This window comes from Canis lupus, chromosome 12 (assembly GCF_003254725.2).
Source record: "Canis lupus dingo isolate Sandy chromosome 12, ASM325472v2, whole genome shotgun sequence".
NCBI classification, from domain to species: Eukaryota; Metazoa; Chordata; class Mammalia; order Carnivora; family Canidae; genus Canis; species Canis lupus.
The window spans coordinates 5,233,136-5,254,095 of record NC_064254.1 but is presented as its reverse complement, the minus strand read 5'-3'; the positions used below and the strand labels follow the sequence as shown (position 1 = coordinate 5,254,095).

At 41.4% G+C, this 20,960-nt stretch overlaps 2 protein-coding genes across 11 annotated transcripts in view; one reads left to right on the top strand and one right to left on the bottom strand.

The window, feature by feature from the left end:
- The window catches only part of MAPK14 (mitogen-activated protein kinase 14), a 75,960-nt gene extending 60,924 nt beyond the window's left edge, over positions 1-15,036 (bottom strand). Inside the window, exon 1 of one of the 4 annotated variants that reach the window (XM_025418570.3) lies at positions 14,665-15,036. In XM_025418570.3, coding sequence (XP_025274355.1) covers positions 14,665-14,780 — 116 coding nt within the window. In that variant the 5' untranslated portion in view covers positions 14,781-15,036. Of the gene's footprint in view, positions 1-13,762; positions 13,924-14,664 lie in introns of those variants that run through there. The other 3 variants (XM_025418569.3, XM_025418568.3, XM_035697347.2) reach the window with 3 other exon arrangements.
- A 386-nt stretch (positions 15,037-15,422) lies between these two features.
- SLC26A8 (solute carrier family 26 member 8) overlaps positions 15,423-20,960 on the top strand; it is an 84,602-nt gene continuing 79,064 nt past the window's right edge. For 3 of the 7 annotated variants that reach the window (XM_049092064.1, XM_025418564.3, XM_025418562.3), the window contains exon 1: positions 15,427-15,657. In XM_049092064.1, coding sequence (XP_048948021.1) covers positions 15,603-15,657 — 55 coding nt within the window. In that variant the 5' untranslated portion in view covers positions 15,427-15,602. Of the gene's footprint in view, positions 15,658-17,961; positions 18,094-20,960 lie in introns of those variants that run through there. The other 4 variants (XM_025418566.3, XM_025418565.3, XM_025418567.3 and 1 more) reach the window with 3 other exon arrangements.

The window sequence follows — 20,960 nt, the reverse complement described above, 5'->3', positions numbered from 1 at the left end:
CTTTCAATGGTCATAGACGACTTCTCTAATCCCCAAATGATGTTAATGAGAAAAAAAATGAACCCTCAATAATGGTTAAAACAATAAACATAATTTATTTTGGAAATTAATGGAAAATTTTAACTATATTAAAATTTGTAGTTACACTGAATTAACAAATTCTCATTAATACATCAAATTAATTAAAATACCTAAGGCAAAGAAAAGATTTGCAAAAACAGGACATCTCTTCTCCAGATCATACAATTTGAGGCTTTTTTCCAACTGAGTTCAGGTTAACTGATAAGAGCCTTTAAAATGTACCTTCTAAATAAGTAATTTATACTACTAACTTGGAACTTTCTCTTTACCTGTAATACCTGATACAAATTTCAATAAATATCATACTAAAAACATTTTTCAGCACATATCTCCCTCTACTACAGAAACCCACTTTTTCTTCCTTCTAAATCCAGACAAATGTGTAACCATAACTGTAGTTTTTAAATTTATTTTTATGGTCTACCCCTCCATTTTGGAAATAATGTCATGAAAATAAGGCAAACTTATGCAAAAACTAGAACTCGAGTTTTGATTTTAGAAACTTCAAAAAATAGTCTTCAGAGCAGCAAGGGACTTAAAACTGACTTTAAAAACTCATCATGGGCAGCCCCGGTGGCTCAGCGGTTTAGCACCGCCTTCAGCCTAGGGTGTGATCCTGGAGTTCCAGGATCGGGTCCATGTCAGGCTCCCTGCATGGAGGCTGCTTCTCCCTCTGCCTGTGTCTCTGCCTCTTTCTCTCTCTTTCTCTCTCTCTGTCTCGAATGAATGAATGAATGAATGAATGAATAAATAAAACTCATTTGAAACATTGTTAGTTTTCTTTTAATATCTTCACTAACTCTCAAATACTTTGTTTCAATGTTTACATAACACTTTTAAAGAATCACAAAATGATTTGACTACTGCAACTATATATAGTATTTTTTAAATATGTATTTATTTATGAGAGTGAGTGGGAACATGAGTGGGTGGGTGGGGAGAGGAAAAAGCTGGCTACTCCTGAGCAGGGAGCCAGTCAGGAGGCTTGATCTCAAAAAAAACAAAAAAAAACAAAAAAAAAACAAAAACGGAGGCTTGATCTCAGGGCTCTGAGACCACCACCCGAGTCTAAGGCAGATGCCCAACCAACTGAGCCACCCAGGTGCCCCTATATAGTATTTTTATGTGGACTTTCGTTTCATACTTATGGGAAGAACATTAGATGTCATTAACATAACTGTTACAAGTGTGTACAATACAACCGATCCTCAACTTTTCAGTTTTTAAATATTCCTTTCAAAAAGGCTCAAAACACAAATGCATATAAAAAGCTCTAACAATAGATTAGTAGAATGGAAAAGAGAGTCATTTAATTGACTGCATATTTTGTCTTAACACAACTTAATAGTTCAATAACTTTTATGTAAATTGAATATTTTCAAGAAAATCTCAGATAGGAAAATGTATTTGTGACAGGATTAACTAGGGACTCTAGCTATATGGCTGGAATTCAAGGCACACCAACATATATGCTAGATATTTGCCATTCCGATTGATCCAATTCCTGCTGCAAAACGTCTAAGCTACTGGAGAAAAATGTTTTTCACAATTGCTTTAATTTTTATTAGCCTGATGAAAACTAAAATTCACACAATGTAGAAATTCATTTAGACATGCAATCTAAAAATCCAAACTAATTCACAATTAAAATGTGAAATGCAATTAATCTTCAATTGCTGTAAGCTCTATTTGAAAATAGAATGATTTTATATTTCTTCACTGAAGCTTTAAAAGCCAGTGGTGTCAGTTAACATATTTCTTTGATTGCAAATGCAGTTGATACATCTGTGTCAAGAGCAATAGTTATCTCCTATTGATTACAAAAACATTACATGTGGGTTATTTTACTACATGGAATTATTTTCCCAATCTTCATTAGAATGTTGTCACCATGGGTTTATCTTCTCTACTTTTGTGTTTGAAAATTTCAATAACAAATGTTTTTGGAGTTACCATTTACTAATTTTTAACTCTTTTCAAGCAAATATGAAATAAACTAATCTTATATTCTATTGTAACTATTTATTATTACCATCAATCAACTTTGCCTTGCTGCTACAATTAAAAGGCTTATACAGTAACAGTGTTTATAGGCTTCATATCCAGAAAAACACCCTACAAATATATGCTATGAACATGATGATAGATGCGTATAACAGGCATGAGTGTGTCTTCACAGTTTTTGGTTTGCTCAATCTGTGACTCCATCTTATATGACATACACATATATTTTACAGTACATTTAGTGTATTATATATAATAAATTACCTCCAAGTTTGGTGGCTTAAACAAGGTTTATCATCTCACAGTTTTTGTGAGTCAGGAATTGGGGGATAGTTGAGTGGTCTGGCTTACGGGATCTCATGAGGGTGCAGTCCAGATATTGGCCTTCGCCTACAGTCACCTGAAGGCTTGAGTGAGGCTGGAAGACCCACTTCTAGGGTGGCTGCCTCACATGGCTTTGGCAGGTCTCAATTCTTCGTAATGTGGGCTTCTCTGTAAGGCTGCTTTGGAATCTTCTCAACGTAGCTATTGGCTGTCCCTAAAGCAGTGATTCTCAACAGAGGGCAATTTTCCACCCAGTGGGTATCTGACAATGTCTGAGTCATTTTTGGCTGTTACACCCGGGGTGTGTGTTGGGAATGGTGGCAGTAGGGGCATCTAGTGGGTAGTGGGCCAGGGTTACTGCTACACATCCTTCACAACAAAGAATTATCTGGCCCAAAATGTCAATGGTGCTGAGTTTTAAAAACTTGCTCTAGAGCAAGTGATTTCAGAGAAACATTCAGAGAAAGAACAAGACAGGAGCCACATATCTTTTATGACCTATCCTCAGAAATCACACTCCATCATTACTACCAGATTCCGTATGTTAGAGAAGTGAGTCATTAGGTACAGCCTTCACTGAAGGTGAGGAATATTAGCTACACCTCTTTAAAGGAGAAGTATCAAAAAAACTTACGGCCATATTTTTAAATCATTACACTTAGCAATGGTTTTTTCTTAACAAAATGCTAGAATTTTCAAGATATCTCACATTTGGGAGTATTATTTAAGAATCTTTTTTCTAAAAAAAAAAAAAAGAATCTTTTTTCTGCTCTAGAAAAATCACTGGAATTCCATTTAACAAAACTACTTTTGCTTCCCAGTGAATGGTCTCTGCAGTATTTTGATGACTTAATCTCAAAAAATTCCACTAAGCATAAACATATGCAGTCTGATACAGAGAAAAATAAACTAGTAGTAGTCAAAAGATTTGAGTTCTAGTTTTGGTTCCGGCACTTCCCTGTAGGTGATCTGGGGCAAAGCTTCTATAAGCCTGTTTCCAAATAAATACAATGAGGATGTCACCAGCTCTGCTTATCTCAATAATGCTGTTTTGAATCTCAAATAAGATAATAATGTGATAGCACTTTAAGAACTATAAAAGGCAGGTCGTTTTAAATGTTCTAAGTTGAAATAACATGCTATTATAAAATAGTTTCAAGATCAGCTTCTAGCATGGGGTTTATCACATAGGAGATTCTCACTACATATTTTTAGATCTCTTATTCTCAAATTGGAGGTTGAGTAAACCTCTGAAATAACAGTAAAATAGAGAAATTAAAATATAAATGAAGGACAAAATCCTTCATCATTTGTTATCATGCTATGGATAACTAAAATATAATTTCCAAAAGTTAAAATGTACATTATTCAGCAATTATTAGATAGGATCTAAGACTATAATCAGCAACATAATGTAGCCAAGACTTCAGATATTGAACTAGAAAAAAAAAATCCCTTTATTATTTGTTTCCAAATTCAAACTTTGAGGGAGAGTAGAAGCTCTAAGTGATCTGCGTATCCTCAGAATCTAGCCCAGTGTTTGGAATATAACACAAGATTAATTAATACATACCAAAACAGATAGTTCTTAACCTCAAGGAGTGGAGAAATCTAGTTGGAGAGTCAGAATAAACAGACAGTCACATAAACAAATCACTAAAGACTTTTAAAAGCAACACATTTGTTTCCTCTAATCCATTCTATACACTCCAGTCAGATCAGTTTTAAAATACTTTTGCGGGGGATCCCTGGGTGGCGCAGCGGTTTAGCGCCTGCCTTTGACCCAGGGCGCGATCCTGGAGACCCTGGATTGAGTCCCACGTCGGGCTTTCTGTATGATGCCTGCTTCTCCCTCTGCCTCTCTCTCTCTCTCTCTCTGTCTCTATGAATAAATAAATAAAATCTTTAAAAAAATAATAAATAAAATAAAATACTTTTCCTCAATACTTTACAACCTCAAGAAACAGCTTTCCATGGCCTAGAAAAAATGCAATGCCTTAGCCCTACTCCAGACCTAGTCCTTCCTTTCTGGGTGTATTTAAAAACACCACAACTGATTCTGAAGAACAACCAGAATGAGAACCACAACTGGGTTCATGCTACCTGAGATATTCTTGCTGTCAGGCCAATCCACCTCACAACTAATTCTCTTGGTTGTGTTTTCTCCTGTTACCTAAAAATGTTTCCTTCTCTCCAATTATTCTTTCAAAATAGACTTCTAATCCTTTTTCTTCCATGATACCATTTTAACTACTATAGCCCACAATGCCTCCACATGTCTATACACATCAATACCTTTTTATATAAACAGTTCACTTATTTTTTCTTTTTCTTTTTTTCTTTTTCTCTCTTTCTCTCTTTCTTTCATTAGTAGGCTCCATGGAGCCCAATGTAGGGCTTGAACTCATGACCCTGAGATTAAGACCTGAGCTGAAAAAAAAAAAAAAAAAAAGACCTGAGCTGAAATCAAAAGCTGGACGCTTAACCAAATGGGCCACCCAAGTGCCCCTTATGTCTATTTCTTTTAATACTGATGGCATTTAACAATGACAGATAACCAACAGATTTTCTTCACTACAGTATATTTCAAACATAAGCAAATAGATATACACATACATTTCAAACTTTCAAAATCACGTTGCCTTAATACCTAAAGAAATCTTCAGGTAATTCACTCATCCCAAAAAAAAAAAAAAAAAATTCACTCATCCCCTGATTGTAATTTTCATGACCACTGTCATTCATCAGTGCTAATGAAAGCTTTCTTTAAATATCACACCACTACATCTCTAAGGCTGAATCATACAAGTTTATAAGATCAATCTATTTCTAGAGTAGTTAGTGCTACATCTGAGATCATCCTCAAACAATTGAGGAAAAGTATGAAATGTTACATTTCAATAGACTTGAAATCCAAAGGGCTAGATATTCTTGAGATAAGGTTTGGAAGGACAAATTTGGAAACACAATGTATGAATGAAGCCACTGTTAAGACTATATCATATGATGAACTGAAAAAGAATATGCACACAGACAGGGCACATGGGTGGCACGGTTGGTTAAGTGTCTAACTCATGGTTTCAGCTCAGGTAATGATCTCAGGGTCCTGGGATCGAGCCCTGCATCAGGCGCTGTACTCAGCATGGAGTCTGCCTGAGATTCTCTCTCTCCCTCTGCCCCTGCTGTCTCTCTCTCGAAAATATATAAAATCAACAAAGAAAAGAAGAAGAAGAAGAACAACAACAACAACAACAACCACCACAGAAAGTATAGATTTTCTATCTTTTTGGCGGTGGAAGGTTCAAGTTATCCTATCTAGTTTTTCCTCAGGGCCAATCAATCCAAATATATATAAGACTATATAAGTAGTTCTCAACAAGGGTGATTTTGTCCCCAGGGGCATATGGCAACGTCTAGAAACATTTTTGGTTGTCACAACTGGGGTTTCTACTGGCATCTTGCAAGTAGGGTACAGGATACTGCTAAATATCCTACAATGCACAAGACAGCAAGCTCCCCACAACAACAACAACAAAAAAAATCATCCCACCCAAAATGTCAATAGGTTGAGTAACCCTAGGTTATATTTGAAAATGTAAACACAGCTTGATAGATATTCATAATACGGTTTTCTTAATTTGCTGTTTTCCCATTTTGCCCCCTTTAGCATTTACATCATTTAACTTACTCAGATTGCTAATTTCAAAGCAGATCATTCAAAGCATAGGGCACTTAGCACACTAAACTAGGAACAGAAAACGAAGCAAGACAAACTTATAATATCCAAATGAGAAAATTATTAGAAATTTATCAATATAAGATGCTAACATCAATACTTCAATTTAATATGAAAATCATTACGGAGCTGAGTTTTATTATACCAAATGAGGAAGATAACTAAGATTTTCCCAGCATTTGGTAGCCTGGAGAAGAAAATGTAAATAGAAACTTATTATGCAAAAGTCTAAATTCAAGAAAGCACAAGCTACCTAAAGCCCTAGATGGATTTGACAGAAGAGGGGGGAAAAAAAGAAATATCTCTTGGGGATATTGAGAATAAAGCAATTATTTCTGGGAATAAAGTTATATCTACTACAAGGATGAGGAAATAACAAGAATTCAGTAACACTTGCATAAACCAGACACTTCAAGCTAAGTGTCACAGGACACACATGATTAAGGGCACTTAATGTGTAAGTGAAGACTATCACAGCAGAGACACCACCCCAAGTGGAAGACAGGGCTGGATTAGGGACCCTTGCCCTCACAGCTCCCTGCTTCCCCTAACACACCAGCCTCCCTGAGCCCTGGGCAGATCAAAAGAAGAAGTTCTGACCTGTTGTGGGCACATGGTAATGTCATCACTTTCTAGATCTGAATCATCAGATGGAAAGGTTTCTCTGACACAGATTTCCAACACATATCCTTGCATAAGGTTGCCCTAGATATAAAAAGCGACCAGTATGTCGACAGAGTCAAAGGAGACAAAAAAATCTAAAAGAAAATTTCAAAGGAAGCATTAGAAACATAAAGGTAGAACTAAAATGGCAAGTTAAGTGAAAGAAGGCAGAAAAGAAAAGCTATAGAGGACCTCCCTCCAAAGCGATCTCTGAGAAATCAATGTAACATGTCCCTTCTAGACTGGTATTTTTCAAAAGCAGTCTGCTTTTTTTGTTTTTTGTTTTTTTATTTTTATAAACATAACATCTAGTACAGTGCTTAATATGGCAATACCGAATTAATGAATATAAGAAAACAAAAGGGATAAGTGGTATGTTTTTTGCTTTTTTTTGGGGGGGAGCATGGTTGTGTTGCGTGATACCCCCACTCCGGAGCATAAGCTTGGAAAAGGAACGAATGCATACCTGTGGGTAGACTGACAGTAAGATACACATATTCACATACCTTCCTTCATGTCACAGGCACAGTGACAATACCACCAAGGCCTAGAGGTTTTGAGGAAAACAAGGAAATCTGTAACAACATCATTCAAAGTAACAGGAGCCAATGTGTTCAGGGTCTGAAGTTACTCAGACAGCAGCTAGACAAAATAAACATTTGTTCTATTACCTTTTTGTTATGTTGCCATGGGAATCTGTGTTTAGGAACACTTATTTTCCCCAACTAGATGATAGAGCAGTAAAAGGGGGGAGAGCTTCCATGAAAGAGGAGAGAAGCCTGTATCTATAAAGGCAGGGAGGACAATAAACCCTATGGGTATTTATAGGGTCACATATGTGTATAATTGTTCAATCTGTAAGACTTATTCAAGTTAACAGAGAAGTCCCTGAGGCTTCACAGCCAAAACATTAGTAACAGGTAACAATAATCAGACCTCTACTAAAATTATTATAAGGGGGGGAAGGTAAAGGAATGTAAAGCAGATACACAGCCAAATAAAATAGAAAATAAATGAGATCTTAAATGTTGAAGGAAGGTAAAAATGTCTTTTAAAATATGATCTACTAAAAAAAAAAAAAAAAAAAAAAAAAAATAAAATATGATCCAATCATTAGAAAAAAACCTAGAAGCCCAAAAAAAGTTAGAAAACATTCAACCTGTCAGCAGGCTAATCTTTTGTCAGCAGAAGTCTAGAGCTAATCTCTTTGCTCCCTTCCTTTTGGCAACAGAAACCTGAAAAACTAAAGTAAGCCCATGTTATTTAAAGAGCTAGACTGGAATACCCTGATTTCTAGGGCCCTACAAAAGTACCAGCTCTGGTACTTTGAGTCTTCTGGAAGGAGAATTGTGTGCATGGGTTTGGGGCTGTGCACCAATTCATGGGACTCTCCCATTCTACCCTAAACTACAATTAGCACCTCTAATGGGTAGGGAATAGAATGAAAAAATAGAGACCCCAGAGCAGAGTGATCTGTTAAAACATAAATTAGATCATGTCTCTCCTCTGGTCAGAACCCTCCGTTGGCTTCCCCTCTCATGCAGAGTAAAAGGCACAGTTCTTATAAAGGCAAGTAAGGCCCTTCATTGACCTCTGCACATCTGCAGCCCCTCCACCCTCTTCTACTACTACTTGGCCCCTGGATCACTCAGTGCTAGCCAGACTGGTCTCCTAGCTATTCCAGCGAAAGAGGCCTTTGCCTCAGGGCCTTTGTACTTCCTGATCCCTCAGCCTGGAATGTTCGTCCCTCCCCACCCAGGTCCAATTAGTGTTCTACATCACCTCCTGCTGGTCTTTGCTCAGCTGTCACTTCATCATTGAGGCCTACCCTGACTACCCTACTTAAAAGTGCAACACAGCCATCCCAGGATTCCCTCTCCTTTCCTTGCTTCATTTTCCCCATAGCACCAATCATCTGACATACTATAAATTTTTATTTGTTATCTATTTCTACTTTTATCCCCCTTAAAATATAGTTTCTTATAGGCAGAAACTTTTGTCTCTTTGTTCATACACCATCTCCAACACCTGAAGAATGACTCATACATAGTAGGTCCTCAAAGTATCAGTATAATACACAGTCCTGTCCTCAAAGACAATAGCATGAGCCTAACATTCTCTCCCTTTGCTTCCACATTACTTACAATCCTTTATTTTTTTTTTTTAAGATTTTATTTATTTATTCATGAGAGACAGAGAGAGAAAGAGGCAGAGACACAGGCAGAGGGAGAAACAGGCTCCATGCAGGGAGCCCGACGTGGGATTTGATCCCAGGACTCCAGGATCATGCCCTGGGCCCAAGGCAGGCGCCAAACCGCTGAGCCACCCAGGGATCCCTACTTACAATACTTTAAAGTTCAGATAATGGTGTTAAAATCTAGCCATTTGGGATCCCTGGGTGGCGCAGCGGTTTGGCGCCTGCCTTTGGCCCAGGGCGCGATCCTGGAGACCTGGGATCGAATCCCACGTCGGGCTCCCGGTGCATGGAGCCTGCTTCTCTCTCTGCCTGTGTCTCTGCCTCTCTCTCTCTCTCTCTGTGACTATCATAAATAAATTAAAAAAAATAAAAATAAAAAATAAAAATAAATAAAATAAAATCTAGCCATTTGTCCCAAACCAAAACTTAGCGGTCATCCTAGATTCCTCTCTTTTGTGTACTTTCTCCCCTGACCTTCAGTCTAGGAGCCAAGATGTCAGAATATGGGACCTATTTATCAAAAGTGCAGAATTTATAGACCATGATTTTCCTCTTTCCTGGAATAAACTCTTAACAGGCTGAAATGCTGGAAAAGTGGTTCATTTTATAAATCTTTAACACACATGCACTTAATTTATGCACACCCTGTGCAAAGACAAACTTCTAAATACTGACAGCTTTATTTACATAAACATTTCAAGTTTAAAGAGTTCTTTTTTTTTTTTTTCTTCTGTGCATTGACTTCTAAGTACATAGCGACCATGAGACAAAATCCCTAGGTTCTGAAGTCAGGGAAACCCACTTTACAATGAAGTTTTTATTAAACATTACAGTACTGATACCTCCTGGATAGGAACAAATCAATATCGAATTTCACAGTAAAGAGCAAAAATCTAATGTATTTTTCAAAGGCCTGGAGAGGCAGTTATTTTCATTAATATCCTATACTTACATAATGCAAACATGTATAGATAGTCCCAACTCTACTAAATGCAGATTAAAGAATTTCAAACCACCAGGATTCACAAATTCAGGAATTAAGTATTTGTACTTCCTAATAATTACTTGGGAAAAGAATCTGATCTGCGCAATGAGTTCATTTTTTGGTCTATCAATTCTGAGGAAGAGGTGTGACTTTAATAAGTTACGTCATTACCCCACAGATAAGCTAGGCAATGACACTAGTGGGATTGGTTCTGTACAGTCACAGCTCTATTGCAAGTGACCCAGCAACCTCTTTCTTCACAAAAAGTGGGAGAAGGAACAAACAGTACAAAAGAAGGCACTATCACACAAACTCAGCAGCCTATAGGTAGAGAAAAGATGACTTGTAAAGTGTTGAAAACCTAAAACCAAATCCAGAGTACCACTGACGAATAAGCCATTCTTTCAATGAATGAGTCCAGTTCTTCACCTATATAACTGGGTTAATAAGAGAGTCAGTGAAGACTGAATGATAATGCTTTCAATGAAAATATTTTATAGTATAAAATCCCATAAAAATGCCAATTTATACTAAACTGAGAGTGATCTAGCCCAGTGAATTCCTCTACCTTTGAATTCAAAGCCTCAAGGGCTCAGCGCCATCTGCACCATTGCCCATGAAAGGCAAAGTCAAACACACACATCATCTCTGAGGCTGAGTTAGAGAGAAATCAAAAACAGAGTACTCTTCAATATCAAGAAATTAAGTTGGCAGAACTGAAAAGCCAGAGGTTCAGGATACCCTCATTTTAAAATGGGAGCCAGAGAAAAGCATCAGAATCCATCAAAATGGGATTCAATTAGAAAAATTACTTTATAACAAATTTGACTGAATTATTTTTTTTAATTCTTTATGTTTATATATCAATAACATAAATATTTGCAATTATCTTTAAATATCTATTTGTTGTTGGTACTGGCAACATGCAGTGAACCATCTTGCTTTCGGTTACAAAGAAAAGCAAATGGGAAGAAAGTTCAGTAAGGGCCTACTATCGTCACCAGAAAAGTAAAGGGCAGGCCCCTCTTACTGATTAGGAGTCAAGAAAGTCATCTTTGCATAGTCAATAATGATGTATTTTCATTTATCTGTGCCCTGGCTCATCCTAAAAGAAAAGAATAAAAGATTTAAAACAGTGAATGGCTATTAACACTAAACCTTAGCTTTGTTTATTATATTCATGTATATACAGTCTTATTCCACAGAGCATTTAGGAAGCTGGATTTGATTTCTTAGTAAGTTTTGCCATCCTCTCACTAAAAAATCTTGCATAGGCTAAATACACTCGTGATAAATATAAACTACACAGTAAAATGCCTAGAACAGTAAGCAATCCATAAAATGTAGTTTTTTTATTCACATTAGACTTAGCTTGACGAGGGAATGGATTATCTCACTGTCTTGCTCAGCACTCTCTCATGAAACCTAGCCCATTATCTAGTCCGTAGCTGGTATTCAGTGTTGTTGAATCAACAAAGGACTATGACTTAAGAGTATTTTTTATTTTATGGCTACCTATTTTATGGCTACCAGGGCCCCACCTCCTCTAATCAACAGCAAGGGTCTGGAAAAACCATACCCAGAGGAAAGGCATTTAAGTTCCTGTTTATATTTCCTTAAACTCACCACAAAGAGTCCCTCCTTCTGTCCCAAAACCAGAAAATCAATGCTTTGCAACAAAGTATTCTTAAACAATTTTGCTTCATTTCCCCTCACAGACAATGCAACAAAGTTCCTTAAAACTGCAAGACTTATTTAGTTCCCTTTACCTTTTAAAAAGGAAAGGTATATTATAAAACCTTATCAATTTTTTAAAAAATTGAAAAATTAAAAAAATAAAACCTTATCAATTTTCAATTTCTAGTCTGATTCCTTGATCTTGGATTCATAGCATACAGGCTGCTGCTTGCCTTTTTACTGTAGACTTAGTGAAAATTAAAATGAGAAAATAGGCTTAACATAAAAAACTTTTAATATACATCAAAGTATATCACACTTAGGAGCAATCAAATTAGGAAACTGACAGATATTTGCGTGAGGTTGCATTCCTTAAAATGCTTTCAGAGATTCTTTTTCGGAACAGACTTCAGATCCAGTTCTACAAGTCACACAAGAAATTCTGTCATTACTTTATAGTTATAACTCCTATTTGACCTAAAACAAGACCAACCTGAATGCCTAATCTTTCTCGCCAGACTTGAGTACAAATTCTCTAAATTATTTGAATTCAGCTTGATTTTCTTATTCCCTAAAATCAAATCTGTTCTTAAAGGATGATGGCAGTGAAAAATAACACAGGCTCCAGAATGCTGTAAGAGAAATTAAAAAAAAAAAAAAAAAAAAAAAAAAAGTTTGCTGCAACACCCAAAACACTGCTAAGAATCTGAAAGAACTGAAAGAATAACTTCAAATAATTCTGAATGAGATGCCACTTACTTATGTATATCTAAATTCTGATATTTTCAATCCAAAATCAATTACATTTGCCATAGTCAACTGACACACATAAGATGCATTCTCTTCCACCAATATACCATATGTCACACTTTAAATCCCTCAACAGAAATACTACTAAAAACAAATGAATGGGCTCTGCCTCCTTGTAAAGACACATAAGAAACTTAACAGGGGCTGTCTCAGAGGAAAGGAATAGCACAGTTGGAGAACAAGAAAGGAAAGGATACCTTTCGTTAAATATCCTTTTCGCCTTTTGAATTTTATACAATGTGTATATAATTCTATACATATTTTTTAAAATATGTTTAACAAAATCACTTCCAAGTGTCAGATATTTCTGGCTTCTGTAAGCCAAAAAAGTATAGTACTAAGGAAATGTAAAGGTCATTTTTATGATACTTCACTCTAAATCTGAATCTGCAGTTCCAGGACAGAGCTATTCATACCAACAGTAGGAAGACCTTGCAAGCAGTTGTTTTCAGGTCCACTAAACTCCCCATAGTTGAGCTATTCTGCTGTATCATTTCATTAAAGTTTAAACATCATTGGAAACAGAAACTTGGTACTACGAAAATTAATGTCAATTATGACATAACAGAATGAAAAAGAGTGGTAAAATAATAAGCTATTAAAGGAGCCATGATCCAAATATATCTCTGAAAATTTGCAAATCAATCACACATATAGATGGATACAGTAAAATGTTGCAAATTCCCTTAAAACGTAAACTGCCATATTATAAAAATGAGGAAAAGATGTCAAGCACGGGACCATCAGCAAGATGAACTCACGCAGCTTGAACTAGAAAATGCAATATGATCTGTTGCTTGACACAATTGCACAATCTCAATTACCCAGAAGATTCTAGCAAACAGGAAATTCATGATGTGACTTTAAGAAACACAAGAATTATAAAGATTAACACATCCAAAAGTCTGGAATTCGTTTCCCTCACCCCCACCCCCACCCTCCCAAAATCTTATGGAGCCCTTTTCAAATGATTCACATGAATACAGGAATTAGTTTCAGATCAGCAGCTCTCAAGTTACAGTAACTCTAAAATATGGTGTGTAATACCTAAACTAGTGAAATATTTTAGATCCAAGAATTTTATTGGATCGATTTAATTTAAAACACAGTGTGAATTAAAGCTGAGAAGTGTCTCTCCCTTCCTTTGCTATATATTCCCTATCCTTATGAAAACCATCGTGTACCTCAGGCTACAAATGTAGATCAGTTCCCTGCGAACTCTCTAAAGAAGTTTAAAAACACAATATTCACAAGATGTACTGCAATTAAGAAATACTTACAATACCTCCCCAGATTGCTCATGATTCTTTGATCTTGAGCGCGTCCAACGGATCTGAATCTCACTTGCTCCAAGTGAAAAAACTGTTTTTGCCAAACAATACTTAAATGAGCAGTGGTATGTGACTAATCAGTGAAGCCGCCAGTTTCTCAAGCTGCAGTGTTCTTGCAGGCACTACCACCCACCCCCACTCAGCGAAAAGGAAATACGCTTTCAACAGAATCGGAAACACACAACTCAAGCTGGCACTAGGCTGGCCGAGATAAAGTCGGTATTTTCGGTTCTTTGGGTCGCTGCTAATGCAAGTGCGAATTCGAAAAGAATGCCTCTCGAAATGAGATTTCGAAAGAGGTCTGCAAAAAAAAAAAAAAAAAAAAAAGCCAGGGCAGAAAGCCCTTGGTCGTCAGTTTTGTTCCGACGCTCGCAGTCTCCCGTAGAGCTTGGCCCTTCTGCTTCTCCCTGCAGCCCCCCCGGGCTTGTCTGCTTGGAGGGCAGGCTCCCGCGCGCCCAGAGTGGCTGCACCTCCGGAGAGGCTCCTTCGGCTCGAGGCTGGCAGGGAGACACCCCCCACCCCCGGAGAGACGCCCCGGCCTCTGTGCCAGCCCCCCTCCCCCGAGCAGCCACCCCCCCCAGAAGGGCTTGCGCAGGGTGCGAGGCAGGGCCGAGCTCCAGCACCACCGCCCACCGTGGACCTGCATCCTGCACACAGCCGACCGCCTCCCTGGGGGTGCAGAGTGAGGGGTGCAAGGGGGTCCCGGGCGTGCAGCACAGGGGTCGAATGGGCGACGATGCCCTCCCCCAGAGAAAATTCCTACCGCTTGGTGCATCGCTGAGCTGTGTGGGCAGGCCTGGCTCTGGGGTGCTGAGGCCACCAAGCCCGCCGCAGACCCAAGCCCGGTGACACTCACCACACGGAGCCGTAGGCGCCGGAGCCCACCGGGGACAGGTTCTGGTAACGCTCGGGCACCTCCCAGATTGTCTTATTCAGCTCCTGCCGGTAGAACGTGGGCCTCTCCTGAGACATCTTCCAGCGGCGGCCGCGGGGCTAGGAGGTGGCCCTGAGGGGCCCCGCCTGCGCCCGCACCCGCACCCGCACCCGCTCCCGCTCCCGCTCCCGGGCCCTCGTTGCCCGCCGGGCCGGGCGGGGACCCGGAGCTGGCAGTCGGCGCAGGTGCGGCAGACGCGACCCCGCCGACTCCCGCGCGCGCGGCCCCTGTCAGCCGCAGCTGCCGGGCGAGCCCGGTGAAGGGCAGGGGCAGGCTGCGGGGCTCAGGGCTGCGCCCACCACGCTCTCCCTGCACCCTCTCCCCGACCAGGCCGACCCCGGGCTGCGCCGCGGAACTGCGGCTCCAGCTGCAGCGCCCGCTCAAGTTCCAGTGATCGCCGTTCCAGAGCCAGCGAACAGGAGTCGCTAGCCGTACTCTCGCGAGACCAGCTCCCGGGACTCTCCGCGAGCCGAGATTTTACCCAATATGGAACCTGCCCACGGGAGGGGGTGGACTACCGGAGAGGATGGGAGGAGCACTTCTCGCGAGAAAAGGGCAACAGCTGGAGACCAGAGGCAGGAACTCTCGGGGACTGCTCTTAAGGGCGCGAAGGCGGACCCGGGAAAGGGAGGGACAGGCAGGCAACGTATGCCGCGTGCGCCCCACCGTGGTCGGCGGGGCAAACGCCCGGCTCCGTGGCGGGAGGCGACGGCGACTAATAGGGTGTCGGGAAAAGAGCCAAAAGATCTTTGAACTGCCGGTAGTCACCAGCAGCCGAGCATCTGCTCAGCAGAACCTCCAACTTCCAAGAAATACTTACATTTGGAAAAGGAAGGTTCCAGCCAGAAAGCCGTTATTCCATGTTCGGGGACATACGGCTTAATCTTCGGAACTGTGACGGACCCTATCCCGAAAGCAAGTATTAGCTCTACGTTAAGTCTGAGGTTTTCCACCCAAACTCTCCTAACGGTCTTTAAACGTTTATGTGCAGAAGAACACTTGGAGTGTTAAAAAAAAAAAAAAAAGCCAAGTCCCAGGACCCACAGGGAGTCTAAGTGGATAGGTCGGTGATAGGCGCCAAGAACGCGCATTTTTATAATATGCTCCAGGCAGTTCTGATTCAGGAAAGTCTCCCGCATCCCCCTTGGAGAAGGATTTTTGAAAAGAGTACTTCTGAGGGTTTGAAACTGAATCCTGCTCTGAAGCTTGATTCTTGCCTCAGGTTAAGGAGAGCAAGGCAGAGGGTGTCCTATTAGGCAAGTCTATTGACCTCTCTTAGACTCTAGTTCCAGCTTCTGCAAAAGTAATTCCTGCCTTACATCCGCGCCTAATAGGGTTACCTGTAAAGCTGAACAAGATAGTAAGTGTGAGTGAGCAAGATACTATATAACCATGCCTACAGCCACTGTAACCAACTTATTCCTTTGTTAAAGTTTGTTACAATGTCTCTTAGAAGTAACTGGGTCCAAGCCAGGACACCTCTCAACCCTTCCCGTGATTATTCTCTTTCGTGTCGTGCATCCTTTAGAATGCTCAGATTTTGCATATCTTGTCCCAGCACCTAGCACAGTGCCTAGAATATAATAGGTACCCCATAAATATTTATTGAACAAATTATGAATAATGACCATGATCTCAACTTAGGAGAGAGTGCAGGATCCTCAGTTCTCCTCAAGGAAAAACAAAAATAAAAACCAGAGTCATGGGTCATTCCTGGAAAGCTTTTCTTGGAGGATCCGATGTGGCTTAGTCTGGATTCTCTCGCCTATGAAGACATGCTGCTTGAAAATGTTCCAAGGCTACCTGCAGTTTAGGGAGCCCTCCAAGAAGTAATGAAGGTTGAAGGAAGAGGCGAGAAGCAAAAATGTGATTGGAAAGAAATGGCGGGTGGGAGTGGGCAATCAAGGTGATGAGTGGATGGATACAAGGGAGGAAACTCGGCAGTAGGAATGAACCTAAGGAATTCATGATTATCCACCAAATTGGGATAGTGAAGTGGGAGTGACTGAAAGGGTAAAAATGAACTAAACAGTACATTCAGTCACTCTTTCAACAAACATGTACCGAATGCCTACTCTGTGCCAGCCACTTCTGATTGACAAAAGGCAATTTAAAAATAGACACAGTTGGGCAGCCAGGGTGGCTCAGTGGTTTAGAGCCGCCTTCAGCCCAGGGCGTGGTCCTGGAGACGCGGGATCGAGTCCCACGTCCGGCTCCCTGCATGGAGCCTGCTTCTCCCTCTGCCTGTGTCTCTGCCTCTCTCTCTCTCTCTCTCTCTCTCTCATGAATAAATAAAACCTTTAAAAAAAATAGACACAGTTGCTGCCTACATGGAATTTACAACTGACTGAGCGCTTACTATATCTACCACATTGTTTAGGCACTGATAATACAGCCATTAGAAAAATCCCTGCCAATAAATAAATAAATAAATAAAAATAAAAAAAAAAAAAGAAAAATCCCCGCCTTATGGGGGGCGATGGGTGACAATCTACAAAAAAGGAACGAATAGGTAAAGTGAATGTGTTAGATTTTAACCCAGTAATCGAGCAAGTGTAAAACTGCAGCTGGGCCAAGCAGGAATCCAGGGCGTAGTCACATAGTGACAGGGACTGAGTAAACTTCCAAAGGTTAAAGGGCGGGGCGCTGGGGGAGCCCAGCGAGAGACCCGGGCAGAAGACTGTCCTTCGGTGGGAGGAGCCGGGCTTGGGGGGCAGAGAGCGAGGGTTGCAGACTTGAGTGACCTTCCAGCTTCCAGGTGCTCCTGCGTCTTCCGACCTGACAAAGCCGTAGGGTGCTTTCAGTGAATCGCTGTGCGTGAAGTGCAGGGCGCGAGGCCTGGCATTAAGAAGGCCCCCCAGGGATCCCTAGGTGGCGCAGCGGTTTGGCGCCTGCCTTCGGCCTAGGGCGCGATCCTGGAGACCCGGGATCGAATCCCACATCGGGCTCCCAGTGCATGGAGCCTGCTTCTCCCTCTGCCTGTGTCTCTGCCTCTCTCTCTCTCTTTCTGTGACTATCATAAATAAATAAAAATTAAAAAATAAAAATAAATAAATAAAAAAAAAAGAAGGCCCCCCAGTCAAGAGTAGTCAAACCCCAAAGCAAGTGGAGGCCTGGGTGGCACAGGTTAAGGGGCCTCCCCACCCCCACCCCGGGCCCCACCGCAGGTGCGGGTGCTCGCGTCCCCCGCCCGCCGGAACGCCCGCGGGTTCGGGCGCAACGGCTCGGGAACCGCCGGCGGCCGCGTCCACAGCGCCGCCAGCCCGGCCGGAGCAGCGTGGGACCCCGGCGCTGGGACCCCGGCGCTGGCACTCGCGCCCCCGCCGGGCCCCGGTGGAGCCGCGGCCGCAGGTTAGAGCGGGGCGTCGGTCGCCCGCCAGCCCAGGCGCTTCGAGAGCGCTCGATGTGTGTGAAATGAATGAATGACCCTAGTCCGGGGAAAGCTCATTTCTCGGGGGCATCGTCTCTACTAGTCAAAGGACTAGAGGCAATGCTTGCGGTTTGCAACCGAATCCTTTCAGACGCATTGGTCTGCATTGTACTGGGGCAGCAGCCCGAGCCTCTCCTTACCACCCTGCCGTCTCCTCCTGAAGCCCGACTGCCCAGGCCCGCCTCCTACTTCCAGACCTCACTGCTCTGTTCATTTTCTTCCCTCGGATTGAGCCTCCCACTCCCACCTGCCTTGGCTCCTATCTCTTCCTCTTGACTCCTATCAATGTATCAGTGGCCCCCTTGGAAGCCTTTCCAACATCCCTACCCCAGAAATGAGTTTATCTCCAACACACCCCACTGATAATAGTCTCACCAAGTCGCATTAAAAGTAGTTGTTTATGTGTCTGATGGTCAGCTCCTTGGGGGCTGTCAACTTATTATTCATCCCCAGCCACCAGATAGAGAGACTGAAGGATATTTGAAAGCAATGCACCTCGCTTGTGCCTTTGCTGGATTCCAAATACGTTCCCTATAAGAACATGAGGTGGTAACAGGCAAATGGCTGTTGTTTCTGATGGAATTACAAATGCTTATTTGAAATTTTGGAAGCGAATTTTACCTTACCATGATTGCAGAGGATAGAGGAAAGATGATGATATGAGGGAAAAGATGTTATTGCAACTAAACTGAGGTTCAGGATTTCATATCTATCAGGTCAATAATCAGAAAATTGGGTTCTGATTAAGTGTTTTATTCTTGGCTTTTTAAGATACTTTTAACACATTATGTAAATGAATAGAGGGATGGCTAGATAAGCATGGATAGTGTGGGGGATAGTGTGCCTGTTTTAAACAATGCCACCAAATTTAGCACAGAAAGACTGACCAAGTAAAGATAATTGGCTACATTTACAGTGGTCCTCATATTTTACTGCCAGAATCACCAGGAGGGCTTTTTAAACCAACTGCTGGCCCATCCTCAGAGTCTCTGATAAATTAGGTCTTGCTAGGTGGGGCCTGAGAATCTGAATTTCTAACATGTTCCCAGATGATGCTGATGCTATTTGCATGGGCACCAAGTGTGGACTACAAAGATTAAAATAATTTGTTAGTAGTGAAGCCTGATGCCCAAAATCACATTTGTAGAATATGAAAATGAAATCTTAAAAACTTCAGACCCACCGAAATATTTTGTAATGTCAGGAAGCATCAGAGAATTGTTTTATTTTACGTTGTGTTGTTTTATTGTAAGAGATAGAGAGTACACTCACACCGGACAGATAGGGTCAGAGGAGGAATCTCAAGCAGGCTTCATGCCCAGCAGGAGCCCAACAGGTGGAGCTGAAATCAAGAGTCAGAGTCTTAACCAACTGAGCTACCCAGGGGCCCCCAGGGAATTGTTTTCTAAGTGGACACTTACCTTCAAGATTTTAGGTAGAGCTTAGCATGTTGTTGATCATGCTATATACAGAGGCCCATCACACTGATACCTTCAGGAGTCAGTAACAGACACCCCCTCGAATTGTGTCTCAGCCAAAAGGTCATTATCCCGTCAGTGTAGTTTGATAACTTTTTCTAAAATGCACTGCCTTCTCCACACCAAACTGCATCTGCCTCCTGTAAATAGGAGTTTCCTATCATACTTTGTCACAAGTGCCCTGCTAGTAAATGAAAATGAAGCATTAGGGATTCTAGGAAATCCACAAAGACATAATGGAACTGGACAAACTCCAGAAATGACATACTCCAGACAATAACCACCACCACCACCACAACAAAAAAAAACAACCCATAAGGAAATCATGTGTTTTACCTCGCTGCCTTTAGCCAGTCATGTGATGAACCCTGTAAGACAGCTTTCCTGCTGCCCCAGCTCTGCTAACCATCCTCACTGAGGTTCCTCCTACGAGTTATAACTTGATTACTTTTGCCCTAAACTATAGTAATAGTAGTGGCCTCCAATTAGACTTTTTGCTTCAGTCTCTCCTGTCCGATAGAACTTTTCTGTGATAGTGGAAATGATTTATACCTACACTGTTCAGCATGGTAGCCTCTGCCACATGTGGCTGGTGAGCACTTCATATGTAACTAGCTCAACTGAAGAATTTTTTATTTTATTTTATTTTAATGAAATTAAATTTAAATAGCCACAGGTAGCCAGTGGCTACCATACTGGACAGTATACCTTTAGAGCATACCACTGACATAATTCATTTCCCAAAGCACTTCCCTGTGCATATTACTAGTCCTGCTCAAGCACTTTATTTTTTTTAGATCATGAGAAGTGTACTCTTTAATCCCCACCCCCTATTTCACCTATCTCCCCACTTCCCCTCCCCCCAGTAGCCCTCTCCCCCAGGCAGAGGGAGAAGCAGGTTCCCTGCGGGGAACCTGATGTGGGACTTGATTCCAAGACCCCGAGATCCTGAGCCAAAGGCAGATGCTCAACCAATGAGCCACCCAGGCGTCCCTGCTCGTATATTTTCTTTCTTAAATTCCACGTATGAGGGCAGCCTGGGTGGCTCAGCAGTTTAGCGCTGCCTTCAGCCCAGGGCATGGTCCTGGGGACCCGGGATCAAGTCCCACGTCGGGCTCCCTGCATGGAGCCTGCTTCTCCCTCTGCCTGTGTCTCTGCCTCTCTATATCTGTTTCTCGAATAAATAAATAATATCTTTTAAAAAAATTCCACGTATGAGTGAGATATATCGTCTCTCTCTCTGACTAACTTCTTTCACTTAGCATGATACCCTCTAGCTCCATCCATGTTGTTGCAAATGATAAGAGTCC